At 47.7% G+C, this 13,462-nt stretch overlaps 1 protein-coding gene across 5 annotated transcripts in view; it reads left to right on the forward strand.

The window, feature by feature from the left end:
* The first annotated feature begins 6,349 nt into the window (after window positions 1-6,349).
* GLIS1 (GLIS family zinc finger 1) overlaps window positions 6,350-13,462 on the forward strand; it is a 249,907-nt gene continuing 242,794 nt past the window's right edge. For 3 of the 5 annotated variants that reach the window (XM_054453885.2, XM_063655752.1, XM_063655741.1), the window contains exons 1-2: window positions 6,350-6,462; window positions 7,461-7,752. In XM_054453885.2, the coding sequence (XP_054309860.1) occupies window positions 7,503-7,752 (250 nt within the window). In that variant the 5' untranslated portion in view covers window positions 6,350-6,462; window positions 7,461-7,502. Of the gene's footprint in view, window positions 6,463-6,493; window positions 6,934-7,460; window positions 7,753-13,462 lie in introns of those variants that run through there. The other 2 variants (XM_063655742.1, XM_063655747.1) reach the window with 2 other exon arrangements.

Raw genomic sequence — 13,462 nt, forward strand, 5'->3', positions numbered from 1 at the left:
TTTGAGATGGAGTCTTGCTCTGTTACCCAGGCTGGAGTGCAGTGGCACTATATCAGCTCACTGCAACCTCTGCCTCCTGGGTTCAAGCGATCCTCCTGCCTCCGCTTCCTGAGTAGCTGGGATTACAGGCGCTGCCACCATGCCCAGCTAATTTTTGTATTTTTAGTAGAGACGGGGTTTCGCTTATGTTGGCCAGGCTGCTCTTGAACTCCTGACCTCAGGTGATCCACCCACCTCACCCTCCCAGAGTGCTGGGATTACAGGCGTGAGCCACTGTGCCCAGCCTACTTCATTCCTTTTTATGGCTAAATACTATTCCACTGTATGTATATACCACAATTTATTTGCCTGTTCATCTGTTGATGAACATTTGGGTGTCCACCTTTTGGCTATTGCAAATAGAGCTGCTATGTACATGCATGTACATGTATTTGTTTGACTACCTGTTTTCAGTTTTATATATCTAGGAGTGGAATTGCCAGGTCATATTATAATTTTATCTTTAACTTTATGAGGAATTGCCAAACTGTTTTCCAAAGTGACTGAACCAGCCGGGCGTGGTGGCTCACGCCTGTAATCCCAGCACTTTGGGAGGCCAAGGGGGTGGATCACCTGAGTTCAGGAGTTTGAGACCAGCAGGTGAAACCCCATCTTTACTAAAAAATACAAAGTGGCTGAACCATTTTACATTTCCACCAGCAATGTTTGAGGGTTCCAGTTTCTCCACATCCTCACCAACACTCATTTTTTTTTTTTTTATGATTCCTCATTATTCAACTTGAGACTTTCTTTTTATTCAGTTATATCATCTTATTGGATGTGAAGTGATATTTTATTGTGTTTTGTTTTTATTTATTTTAAAAATCTAAAAAAATTTGTGGAGACAGGGTCTCACTATGTTGCCCAGGCTAGAGTGCAGTGGCTATTCACAGACGTGATCATCAGTACTGCAATCTCGAACTCCTGGCCTCAAGCAGTCTTCCTACCTCAGCTTCTCTAGTAGCTCATTCTGGTTCTGATTTGCATGTTCCTAATGGCTAATAATGTTGAGCATCTTTTCATGTGCTTGGCCACTTGTATATCTTCTTTGAAGAAATGTCTATTCAACTCCTGTGCCTATTTTTTGGTTGGGTTGTGTTTTTGTTTTTGAGTTGTGTGAGTTCTTTGTATAGTCTGGAGGCTAGATCCTTATCAGATACATGATTTACCTATATTTTCTCCTGTTCTGTAGGTTGTCTCTTTAGTATTTTGATAATGCTCTTTGATGTACAAAAGTTTTAAATTTTGATGAAGCCTAATTTATTTTTTATTTTATTGCTCATGTTTTTGGTATTGTATCAAAGATCCAGGCTGGTGTGGTGGCTCATGACTGTAATCCCAGCACTTTGAGAGGCCAAGACAGGAAAATCACTTGAGCCCAGGAGTTCATGACCAGCCTGGGCAATATAGTGAGACTTTGTTTCTACAAAAAATTTAAAAACTTAGCTGAGCATGGTTGCACACACCTGTTGTCTCACCTACTTGAGAGTGTGTGGTCCTACCTACTTGAGAGGCTGAGGTGGGAAGATCCCTTGAACTCAGGAGGTTGAGACTGCAGTGAGCCCAGATTGCACCACTGTGTTGCAGCAGAGTGAGACTCTGTCAAAAAAAAAAAAAAAAAAATCCACTGCCAAATCCAAGGTCAAGAAGATTTACTCCTAAAAATTATTTTTTAAAAAGGTGTACCTCTGTGTTTTCTTCTAAGCATTTCATGGTTTTAGCTCTTACATGTAGGTCATTGGTCCATTGTGAGTTACTTTTTGAATACGATGTGAGATGGGATCCAACTTCATTCTTTTGCAGGTGGATATCCAGTTGTCCCAATACCATTTGTTGAAGAGACGATTCTTTCCTCAATGAGTGGTCTTGGCACTCTTATTGAAAATCAGTTGGCCATAGATATATGGGAGGCAGACGCTCTTGACTGTGGGAACTTTGGGAGGTCACTTAATTTTGAACTTTTATCTTCTCACCTGTAAAATAGGGATGATAACCTCTTTGTCCAGAGTTGTCAGGATTAAGTGAGGTCACGCATGGAGAGTGTCAGCCATGGTACACGGTAGGTTCCCCATTGAATGTAAATTCTTCCCTTGCTGCAAGAGACAGAGGCAGGGTAAGCAGTGTAACATCGATCACCTCTCTTCCTTCTCCTTCCTCCTGTCTCCTGGACACAGGACACCTTAGACACAGAAATGTCTATTTTTACCTCAACCATTTGCTGAGTGAATGCTTACACCCCTGAACAGACAGTGAGGAGAGGAGAGAGGTCTTGATAGGGTGGGGAAGCTCTTAGCTAGAAATGTAGGCAAGCAAATGAATTAGTGGTGAGTCTTTAATAATTCAATCAGCATTCAGTACGTATTTACCTACTTTGTGCGAGAATCTCTTCTAGGTTCTGAAGATAGAAAGGCAAAAGGCTGCCCCTGACCTCACAGAGGTCTCATTCTAGAGGTGGGAGACAGGCTGTTACATAGGCAGTTACATAACTGTAATTAGTTCTCAGGTAGAATAAAGCAGAGGATTGTGAGAGTGTGCAGGGAGAAAATAGCTATAGCCTCCTCGAGGATTCAGGGAAGGCTTGTGGGAAAGCGACACTTGGGCTGGGTATTAAGTGATTCATAGGAATAAGCAGGCAAGGTGAATAAGGGGAGAAAATATTAGCATAGGAGAAATCATATACAGAGCTATGAAGGCATGAATATATGTTCCGGATTCTAGGAGATGAAAACTATTCCAAGGTGCTTGGAACATAGGGTAGGGGTGGGAGCAGGGTAGGAAAATGGTTTGATTTTATTTAGATGGCCATTGGGAGCTATGAGATTTAAACAGGGAAGTGCCATGGTCAGATCTATATTATTTATTTATTTATTTATTTACTTATTTATTTAGAGACAGGGTCTCTCTCTGTCACTTAGCTTGGAGTACAGTGGTATGATCATAGCTCACTGCAGTCTCAAACTCCTAGACTCAAGGGATCCTCCATCTCAGCTTCTTGATTAGCTGATATTACATGTGCAAGCCACCATGCCTGACTATTTTTTATTTTATTTTTTGTAGAGACAAGGTCTTGCTATGTTGCCCAGTCTGGTCTCCAACTCCTGGCCTCAAGTGGTCCTCCTGTCTTGGCCTCCCAAAGTACTGTGATTACAAGTGTGAGCCACTGTGCCCAGCCAGATGTATACTTTAGAGACCAATAAGGAGACCAGTGTGGAAAACCACTAATTGGGAGAAGGATGAGGAAGAAGGCAAAAAGAACTTGGAAGAAATGTAGTAGTGAGGATGGAGAGGAGGAGGATTGTTAGTTGAATTTATGACAAGTCAGATATAGGAGTATGGGAGAGGAGGGGCTGAGGATGACTCAGATTTCTGAATTGGGGGAGTTGGCCATGGGGCCATTCACCCAGGTAGGGACATAGGAGTGAGGAGCAACGTCAGAGATGAAAAAATGATGTTCGGTTTTGCAGATGGATCCTGATAGAGATATCCAGTAGACAGACTGTCTGTGGGACTGGGAGGGCAGACGAGAGTGTGAATTGTAACACGGGTTAGTGTAAAAAGCAGACATTACTGTCTAGCCTGCTAAAGTGAGAAGCAGGTTACTTTGTTTCACTTTATTTTGTTTTTGACAATTAAAATATTAATGAATTTTATTTTAATACCAAAAATATAAAGGAAAAAAATGCAGCACATAATCCCACGCTCAAATAACCCCTATTGAAAGAGAGGGAGGGGCCGGGCACGGTGGTTCACGCCTGTAATCCCAGCACTTTGGGAGGCCAAGGCGGGTGGATCACAAGGTCAGGAGTTCGAGACCAGCCTGGCCAATATGGTGAAACCTCGTCTCTACTAAAAATACAAAAATTAGTCAGGCATGGTGGTGCGCGCCTGTAGTCCCAGCTGCTCTGGAGGCTGAGGCAGAAGAATCACTTGAGTCCGGGAGGCAGAGGTTGCTGTGAGCTGGGATTGTGCCACTGCACTCCAGCCTGGGCAACAGAGTGAGACTCTGTCTCAAAAAAGAAAAAGAAAAAAAAAAAAGAAAAAAAAGAGAGAGGGAGGATAATATATACTTAGAAAATACAAATCAGTTCAGACAAGTATAAAAATGAAAAGTGCAGGCCTTCCCTCAGTCCTCCGTTCCCTTAACCACTGTTAACAGTTTCTTGTGTTTCCTTTGAGGAAAAAAAAAAAAAAGCATGTACCTACTAGATTCTGAGTATCTCCAAAGGGGTCCTGCCATCTACAGTGTTTAAGAGGTCTGTTTTATTGAGCAGATTAAACTTCTCATCACTTTGCCAGCCTTCACAAACCCACCTATTTTGGTCAGGTGGACCTGTGAGCTTACTGAGGGAAAGGGGAGGGGGCGGGTTCTGTGTTTCTGTGTCCCTAGCTTAGGTATAGGGACTGGCCCAGGGTAAGCGCTCAAAAGAACAATGGAAAGAGCTGTTTCTTCATTTGGAAATTTGGAGGGCCTTTGCTTTCAGGTCCAGTTGGTTAAGTGACTCATTCAGCAAATGTTTTCAGAGTCCCGACTAAATGTGCAGGGCAGTGCTTGTTGTGTGTATGTGTGTTTGGCGGTGGTGGGGGGTGGTGGTGGAGGGAGGGCAGAGGACTTGGATCCTGGCCTTACTGAAGAGAAGAGCAGAACTAGAAAGGCCAGAGATCTTCCAACTTCATGCCTTTGGAGGGGGAAGCTGAGGTCCAGAGTGAGGTTACCATTTGTCTAGAGCCACATGGCTTGTTGGCAGCAGAACCAGCTGGGACTCCACAAGAGTGTGTGGAGGTGGGGGGTGCAGGCACTGAGTGAGGCGCAACCCTTCGCCTGTGTGTTATGGGCATGGTTGATTTACACCCTCTCCCTGTGAGCAGCAGAGTGGTTGGTACTGAAGGAACAGCATTGCCTGGAGTCAGGAAGCCTGGATCCCGGGGCTCTGCCACCCCCCACCACATTGACACAGGCCAGTCACGTCCTTTCTCCTCTGAATGGAGGGTGGGTCTAACTAAAACTTCAAAGTCTTTCTTACTATTACTACTTTAATTGTTAGATACTATTTTAAACAAATTATAGGAAATCCAAATTTATGATTTCGAAATTCTAAAATCTTGTTTTTCCAGGATTCTAAGGATGCTGCTTGGGGTTGGTTATTCTGTGCAGAGTCCTGTGCTATAAACTTGACATGCTGTGTAGTCCAGAAGGGCTCCATATACATTTTTCAGTTTGAGACCAAAGTCAAAGAGACCAGACTTCAAAGGAGTTCGAAACCAGTCAGGACCCTTGGAACCAGCCCAGAACACCATCAAACAGTGCATAGGAGGCACCTAGGTGAAATGCAGAAACCATTTCAGGGCTTGGCTGGATCCTTCGGTAGGCATGGCAGGTAGACCAGGCCTAGGCAAACACTCCCATTTTACATGGGAGGACTCAGGCTCAGAGCGGGAACTGAGCCATTGCCTCCAGGCGCTGTGAAGCCTTACTGTTCTTTGTCCCGTGCTCTTCCTACACGTTGGGCAGGGCCCCCTGAGACACTGCGTGCTGTCTGTGGGGGAATCCCAGAAGGCAGGACAACAGAATAGACCCCTAGAGTGGGTCTCAATCCCCAGATCTGTAAGGATCTCCTGGGAGCTCGCTAAAAGCCTAAGCGCAGGGGGTCTATTCCCCCAGACTCAATTGGAATATTTCCTAGTTGGGATCAGGCACCATTTTTTTATCTTTAACTTCAGAGTTTGAGACCTTACCCTGGACTCTTCCCGGCAGAAAACACAAAAACAAACGTAAGAAAATGGGCTGAGAGGCCTGGGTTTGGGTCCCAAATTTGCTGCCCACTCTCTGTGAAATCTCTGCAAATTTTCCAGTGAGAGGGTTGGATTCTGCAAGAAAACTTTTCAAGCACTTTCGCATCTGTCCGCTTCGCGTTAGCAGACAGCGCCGTTCCCATCTGACGGAGGGGAAAACCGACCGGGAGAAGGGAGGATCCTGCCCGGGGCTAGTGGAGAGGCGGGCAGGGAGCCGGGTTCAGCCCGGCGCTCCTCACGCCCAGCGCACTCCGCCGACCCCAGGGCCCAGCCTCTCTCGCCGCGGCGCCGCCCCGCCGTCCTGCCCCGCTCGGCCGTCCGAGAACAGCTGGCAGCGCCGGGCTCCAGCCGGCCGCCGCCTGTCAAACCCTCCGCTCAGCCCCGCGTCGGGCCCCGCCCAGACCCCCAGGGGGGATGCCCCGCCCTCGCGCCGCGATTGGCCTGAGCGGGGCAGCCGCGGCCAGCCAGTGGCTGGAGCGGCTGTTGGGCAGACGCGGGCCCGCCCCCGTCCCCCGGGGAATCGCCCCGCAGGACGCGGCGGCGGCGGCGGCGGCTGCGGCGGCTGCCGGGGCTGCGGCGCCAGTGGAGGCGCGCCGAGCCGGGCGCCCAGCGATCTGCAGCTGCCGCTGCGAGGTGAGAGGGGGCGCGGCCCGCGGCCGAGGGAGGGGCGGGTGCGGGGCCCGAGATCCGAGGCTGGCGTCCCGGCGACGCTCGAACCCCGGCAGCTTGGGGATGGCGCAGAGAGCGCGGAGGGGAACGGAGAGTTTGGGGGCCCCTGATGGAAGGGCTGAGGGAGGCTCCGGCGCGGCCCCCATCGCACGCGCGTGTGGCGAGAGCGTGGGACTGTGTGGTTGTGCGCTGCCGAGCGTCTGACCAGCGGCAGTGTGGGTGGCGTGTCCGTCCCCGGGCGTGCCTTGGCGGGTGTGCGGGTGTGTGGCGGCGGCCGCGTGGGCATTGCCCACTGTGCTGGTTTGCGCGCGCGACGGGCTCGATTCCTCCGCTGCGCATGGGAATGTGGGTGTCCCGGCTGCGCGTGATGGGTTCGCGTCGCAGGATTCAGCGCCCAGCTTGGGACTCCTGTTTTCCCGGTTCGGGTGGTCGCGGGTGAGTCTCTGGGGGTTTCCCCTGGGCCGTTGGGTTCGGGTCCGCAGCTTCTGCGCGCAGCTCGGCCCCGGAGAGTCGACGAAGCGCGCAGCCCGTGACCCACCCGGAGCCGTCTCCGGGGCTTCGCCCGAGCCCTGCTCTGGGAATCCTCGTTGCCGCCGGCTCCGTGTTCCACTGGGGGACGCGGAACAGGCGCCCTACCCGCTCCAGGCCTCAGTTTCACCATTCGTGCAAAGGAGGCTGGTTTCGGTGGAGGCGGATTTGGGTGGGACTTCGCGGTAATGCGCCGCGGCGCGGGGGCCTGGGGTCCTCCCCATACCAGGGAAGGGCGAACCTCTTCTGAGCGAGGGGGCTTTTGCGTGGAATCAGGTAGGTTTGACCTCTGATTGGGCTAGGTGTGGTGGCGCTAACCTATGTTAAAGACGCGGAATCCACCGAAGGGGCAGTGACCTGCTCAAACTCGGCCCCGGGACAAGACGGGGGCCGCTTTCCGCATTCTAACTCGCTGTGCTGTCTCCCCTCCCCAGGAGCCCGGCGCGACCCCCAGCCGTGCGCCCCGCCCCGGCGCCATGCATTGCGAGGTGGCTGAGGCACACTCGGACAAGAGGCCTAAGGAGGCCCCTGGTGCGCCCGGCCCCGGCCCCGCCAGCCTCGGCGCGCACATGGCCTTCAGGGTCACCGTGAGTGGTGGCGGCTGCGGAGACAGGGGCCCGCGGGACCTGCTAGCCCGGCCGCCTGCGCCGCCACCGCGCGCCCACGACCTCCTCCGGCCCCGGAGCCCCCGAGACTACGGTCCATCCAAGGCCGCCGCCGGGAAGGGTGAGTTCGGCCCTGCCAACGTGCCTAGCGGCTCCTGTGGAGATTCGGGCTGCCCGGCGTCGCCACCGCGTGCTCGGGAGAGCTTGGTGGAACTTTCTTCGGAGTTCCTCAGTTTCTCTCTTATTGTTTGGGACTAGCTTGTCAGTCTGAAAGTATGCCTGCTTTGCGAAGCATCTAATTTAAACTCAGTTAGCCCCGTTTGGGGAAATGTGTTTATAGAAAGCTCTCAGCCTACATAATTTTGCTTCTGTATGTTTCTGATAAAGCTTGCATAGAAACTTGTCAAACTTTTATTGTATATGAGGGCGAATAGCAACGCATATATTGGTATCTGTTTCTGAGCAGCTCAAGGCATAGTTTGAAGTATTTCAATCTCCTTAACTAACAAAACCCAGAGGCCTTTAGCAAGACCCCTCTCCTTTTGGGACCTCAGTTTCCCCATCTGTCAAGTGAGGAATTAATTAAACCAGATGATTTCTGGATTCCTGATGGAAAATTTCCTGCATCAGCAATCCAGCCTGGTCACATCCTCACTTAAACATGGCTTTTCTGTACTTGGTGCTTCGGCAGCCTAGTCTTGGGTCACAGGCTCCTTGGCAAGTCCCTTCGTCCCCCAGTGAAGCTGGCCACGGGAGGGTGGAGGTCCCAGTATGGCTTATGGGCTCAAAGTCAGAGATGGTGCTGGGATTTTCAGGAACATGCACTTCTCATCACAGTTAATTATTACTGAGTCATTATTTATGAGTTTCGTGCTGACAGATAATTAACTAGGAATTGGAGAAATTGTTAAGATGCTGTATCCTCATCCTCCCCTTTTTTTCCCCCCTTAGGGGAAACCAGGCTTTGGGGTTTGACTATGTCTGCATTTGGAACCTCTTGGTTCTCATTCCAGATGATTCTCAAGGAAGACAAAAACAGTTTGGGTTTTATGATTATAGGCATCACTTCCTAGCATCAGCCCCACAACTCAGAAGAGGTAGGCAGCCTGCTTTTAGGGTTGAGAGCTCCTTGTGGATCAAAAACACCCAACTCCCTGGTTCAGGGATTAGTAAAATGAAATAAACATAAGTAGTTTTTTTCTTTTTTGAAGAAAACACTCTTGACTTTGTAAGAGAGAACTATTTCTCATCTCCTTGTTTTAGATGCCAGCCTCTTTTTCAAGGGATAGAGATAATATTTTAGAAGGACAGATACAGTGGGGAGGGGCGGGAAATGCCTGCTGAGTGTTATTGCTGGAATACACACATATGAGGTCTCTTTTACCAGAGAGGAGCGCTGCACAGCGAGACATGAGTAATGTTTGCTGCTGGGAGCTCCCTGGCTTGCCCCGCTCCATACACAATCCTCCCTTAAATAGATACCCTCCTGCAACGTTCTGTGTTTAAAAAATCATGGCTGTCCTCTGACGATCGAGTTCTCTGCAGACCTAGCAAACAGCTCTCCCGAACATAATCTTTGTTCCACTCTATGGTGAGACCTTTCATCTGGGGGCTTTGTGTACGATCTTCCTACTTCCATTCCCCCTAACCCTAGTTATTTTTATGCACACCCCCAAACATGTCCAAAATAAAAGATCTTTAAGTCAGGATTCCATTTGGAAAGGGCAGAGGAGAATAAAGGGATGGGAGGAAGAGCCTCTTTCTTTGTACCTTAAGCTGGTCTCTCTGGTGAAGCTTTTTTCCAAGAGGTTTCACAACTTCATAGCCTCGCAGTGAGGCTGGTGTGGTGGGATGTATCCCACTCATTTGAAGGGTGAGGAAACTGAGGCCTGAAGGTGGGAAAGTGTTTGGTTTGTGTAGGGCAGGGGTTAGGGAAGCCACAGCTCTGGCCTAACCTGGCCTAGGAAGAAAGGGAAGGCTCAGGGTCCTGGGCTTGGAGAGGTTTCCCTGCTGGCCTCTGTGTTGCTGTAGGCAAGCTTTTCCTCACAGTGCAGCCACCAACTGGCCCGAGACAAAATCAGCTTTCCCCCAGTTCTTCAGCATCCTTAAAAATACTGCAAGGAAACGGCACCTTCTTGCTGCCCGTACTCCCACCGAAATAGTCCCAGACCATGTAACTCTTTGAATATTTGGTGTCTAGCTCCAAGTTCTCAGGCTTATTGGAAACAGACAGAAATACTAATTGAAAAATATGTATTGACTGTGCTGGGAATTGTGAGACCCCACCATCTATGATCTGTGGCACTTGGGGGAAGCGATTTCACTCTTCTGAGCCTTTGGTTCGTTCATTTGTAAATTTACCCTGAGACTGATGAGATCATTAGTGATAAAGAGTGTGCAAGGGCCACCTCAGTGCCTGGTTATTTTTAGGATTACTACTGTAACGTGTTTCACATTCTCAACCTCTGGGTTTTCATTTGCATGAGAGGTAATGATGCCTACCTTGCAGGGTAAATAAAACAAGAGTTGTAAGAATGCCTTATAAGCTAAAAAGGTAGAAGGAGGCACTTTTATTAATTCGTGCAGGGCCCATGCAAGGGTCAGTGACACTTGAGATAAAGGGGACAGAGTGAGAAGGAAGAAAGGTTACCTTTTTAAAATGCTGAATGTGAAGGGTGCTAACTGTGGTGTGCTAGCCAGGGGAGGCTGAGAGGTGCCAAGCTTCGGGTCTTTTGTGGCTACCGCTGCCCAGTGACCGGAGAGAAGACAGTATGGCTCAGCCTGGGGTCAGGTTTCAGATGCTCTGCTGCCTGCCTCAGACAGTCCCTAAGCAGAGGAAGAGAGTGGGTTCTTGAATCTAGTAGTTTATCCATAAATGTTTGGGGCCTGTGTATTTGATCTGGAATCGGGAGGCACTGGGATGGTGTGACGTCATGGACTAACGTTGTCATCATTTACAATAAGAATCATGATCTGTTTATGGCAAAGTCCCGTTTATCCAGATTCCAAACAGCTGGAAAAGCCAAATTGCCAGATGCTGCATTTTTCTTTCCTATTATTAAACACCCAACACTCTGCTTTTAGAAGTCCTGACAAGGAAAGAAGGTAAACATCTGGGCTTTTTGCAGGCGGACAGCTTTGTGGTGATGGCCTGATGACGCTTGTTCTCTGTGCACGGTGCTTTACAGTGTTCAGAGCGTGTTCCCACACATCCTCTTGTCTACCCTCACGCCAGCTGGGCTCTGCCTGCCTTGGGGGCTCTTGTGAGGGAGCAGATGTAGAAGTCTGTAAAGGGCTGGGCAGATACTGGCTGTTACTAATGTGATTCCCATTTTATAGATGCAGACATTAAGGTTCAGGGATTTGCTGAAAGCTGCAGACAGTAGGTGGCGGTTTCCAAGCTTCCAGCTGCAAATATTTGATTCTGGTTCCACAACTTGTACCTTCTACATGTGTGTGTTGGCGGCCGAGAGCTGGCATTCACACGAAGGCCTTCTGAACGTTCCCAGAGAATTTAAAAATGTCTTTTGCTTTTGGTATTTCTACTGTCTCACATCTTTGGGAATTGGTAACTAGTATCTATGCCATAGTTAGAAAACTTTATAGTTTACCACGTGATTCCATTTGTCCAGAGTTGCTGTTCCCACACCAAACCAGATAATGAGGTCACTATTTAATTTACAGTGACTCACTGGGCCCTTTCACTGTGTACTGAGACTGGATGCATCCTTGCAATAAAAAGGAGGTTGATCAAGACAAATGTGAACCCCGCCGTTATAAAAACAGCCATCATGGCTGTAAATGCCAAAAAGCAGTCAGTCTTGTAACTTGAAAAAAAAAAAAAAAAAAAAGGAATTGTAGATTGTGTGCATGGACTCGGAGTGGGGGCGGTGGACAGTAAGTCATGATGTTTTGGTGGTACCACCTGGTTGAATTTCTTCATCTGAATAAGAAGCTCCTGTGATGTTCTGGGGAGGCCTTGGAAAGGCTAGCGCATCCCTAATAGAAAGGTATGAGTGACTTTTAAAGCATTTCCCCCCTCCGGCTCCGGTGGGCAATTTGCTTGCATTTCATCCATTTTAAAGTGCTGGTCCTGCGATCCGGAAATAATCAGATCCAAATTTTTTCAGTGCATGAAGTTTCAAATAAGGGGGAGAAAAACCTGCTGGCCAAATGTCAGGCTCAGTGAGACAAAGAGAAACAAGTATGTGTGTGGGTAAAAAATGAGATAGGAACATGTTGCGTCTACAGTCATAAGAGTTATGTATCCGACAAATCATTTATAGACATGTAGCGGAAATATAATTCCCAAAGATTCCCTAAGAATCTCGGGCGGCTAGAATTCCTCTTCCCTTCCTGCCTCTTAAGCTTTCTAGAAGCTAGGACTCTGTGAGCAAAATGGCAAGGGGACCATCACATGAGATCGTAATTTAATTTAGGCTTAGTTGTTTCTGAGTAGTTTACCTGTAGCGTGCTTAGCTGGACTGAGGTCTGCAGAGCTTCAGAGCTGTGGAATCACATCGATAGTCTATGTTGCTCCATCTGTGATTTAATAATGTAAATTTCTTTATATGCTATGATTTTTCTTCATCCTTCTTTTTCTGAAAAACAAAAAACAAAAAACAAAATGAACCCCATCTCAGAGTTACTCATCTCCCTGCGTTTCATTTGCGTGAGAAGCTTAGTGAGCCAGCACACTTATTTTTACAGTGCGTTAAAATCCCATTACAGGCATAAGTGCACAATGAATCACTTAAAAAAATATATTCTTATGTTCTTTGTTCTGAATGTTGCATAATTATCATTATTTTCTTCAGTTTTACTTTGTAGAGTTTGGCCAGTATCCTGGAAGAGGGGAGAAACTAAAGTTTGGGACAGGGTTTTCAATCTGTTTTGGATAGGATTAGGGGAAAAAACGACAAACAAATAAACTTTATTGGGAAGTTGACCAGTGACTATCGCTGAGGATAATTTCCCTTCCTTCTCTCAATTGTCTTGGAAAAGAATTCTCTGTTTTCAACACGCTATGGTAGTATTTCAGCAACCTCACCTTACATATACGGTTATATTCAAAGTTAAATTATAATGTGTGGTTTGTTAATTTTTTTTTAATATAGATTTCAGTTGCAATTACTTTGGACCTAGAGAATTGTGTGGTTTCTTTTGGTAGGGGGTAGTTTATTTTTATATTTAAAGAAACAAAGACATTCAGTTCAAGGGGGAGAAGAAATGAAACAAAGTTTGCAGTGGGCTTTGAAAACTTGGACTGCATTATGTGAAAAGCACAGCTGTAATACCAGGGCCAGGAAAAAAGACCAAACTCCTGAAATATTTGTGCTGCTCGCCTTCACTGTGCTAATGATTCTAGCAGTTTAAAAATGGACTTCTTGTTTATCAACAGCTGCTGCCCAAATTAATAGTTTACAATGAAAAAAAAAAAAAAAGCTTTCAGCATTGGAAGCAAAGTCCAGGGACTGACAGCTGAGTTACTGAGTAAGGAAAGCAGAAAAGAGGGGGGAAAAGTAGTTTTGTGGCTACTTTGGTCTCCCAAAGCCATATTTATAAGAAACTGAAAGAAAGCAGAAGGCTGGGCTGGGTAGGGGGTGGAGAGAATACAACCCTAACCCAGTGGTCTCAGAGTTGAAAGTCACTTAAAGCATCTGTTTTCTTCTTTTTCCCTTTTTCCCCTTAAACTCCAAAGGATTATTCCTTCAGTAGGTTTCCGGTGGATCGAGGCGGATTGTGTCAGCATTACGAGCTGTGTTTTTAAAGTTAGCATTTGAGTCAGATGCGCTGAGAAGAGACCTTTAGTCCGTTAACTGAATAACACA

Source organism: Pongo pygmaeus, chromosome 1 (assembly GCF_028885625.2).
Source record: "Pongo pygmaeus isolate AG05252 chromosome 1, NHGRI_mPonPyg2-v2.0_pri, whole genome shotgun sequence".
NCBI classification, from domain to species: domain Eukaryota; kingdom Metazoa; phylum Chordata; class Mammalia; order Primates; family Hominidae; genus Pongo; species Pongo pygmaeus.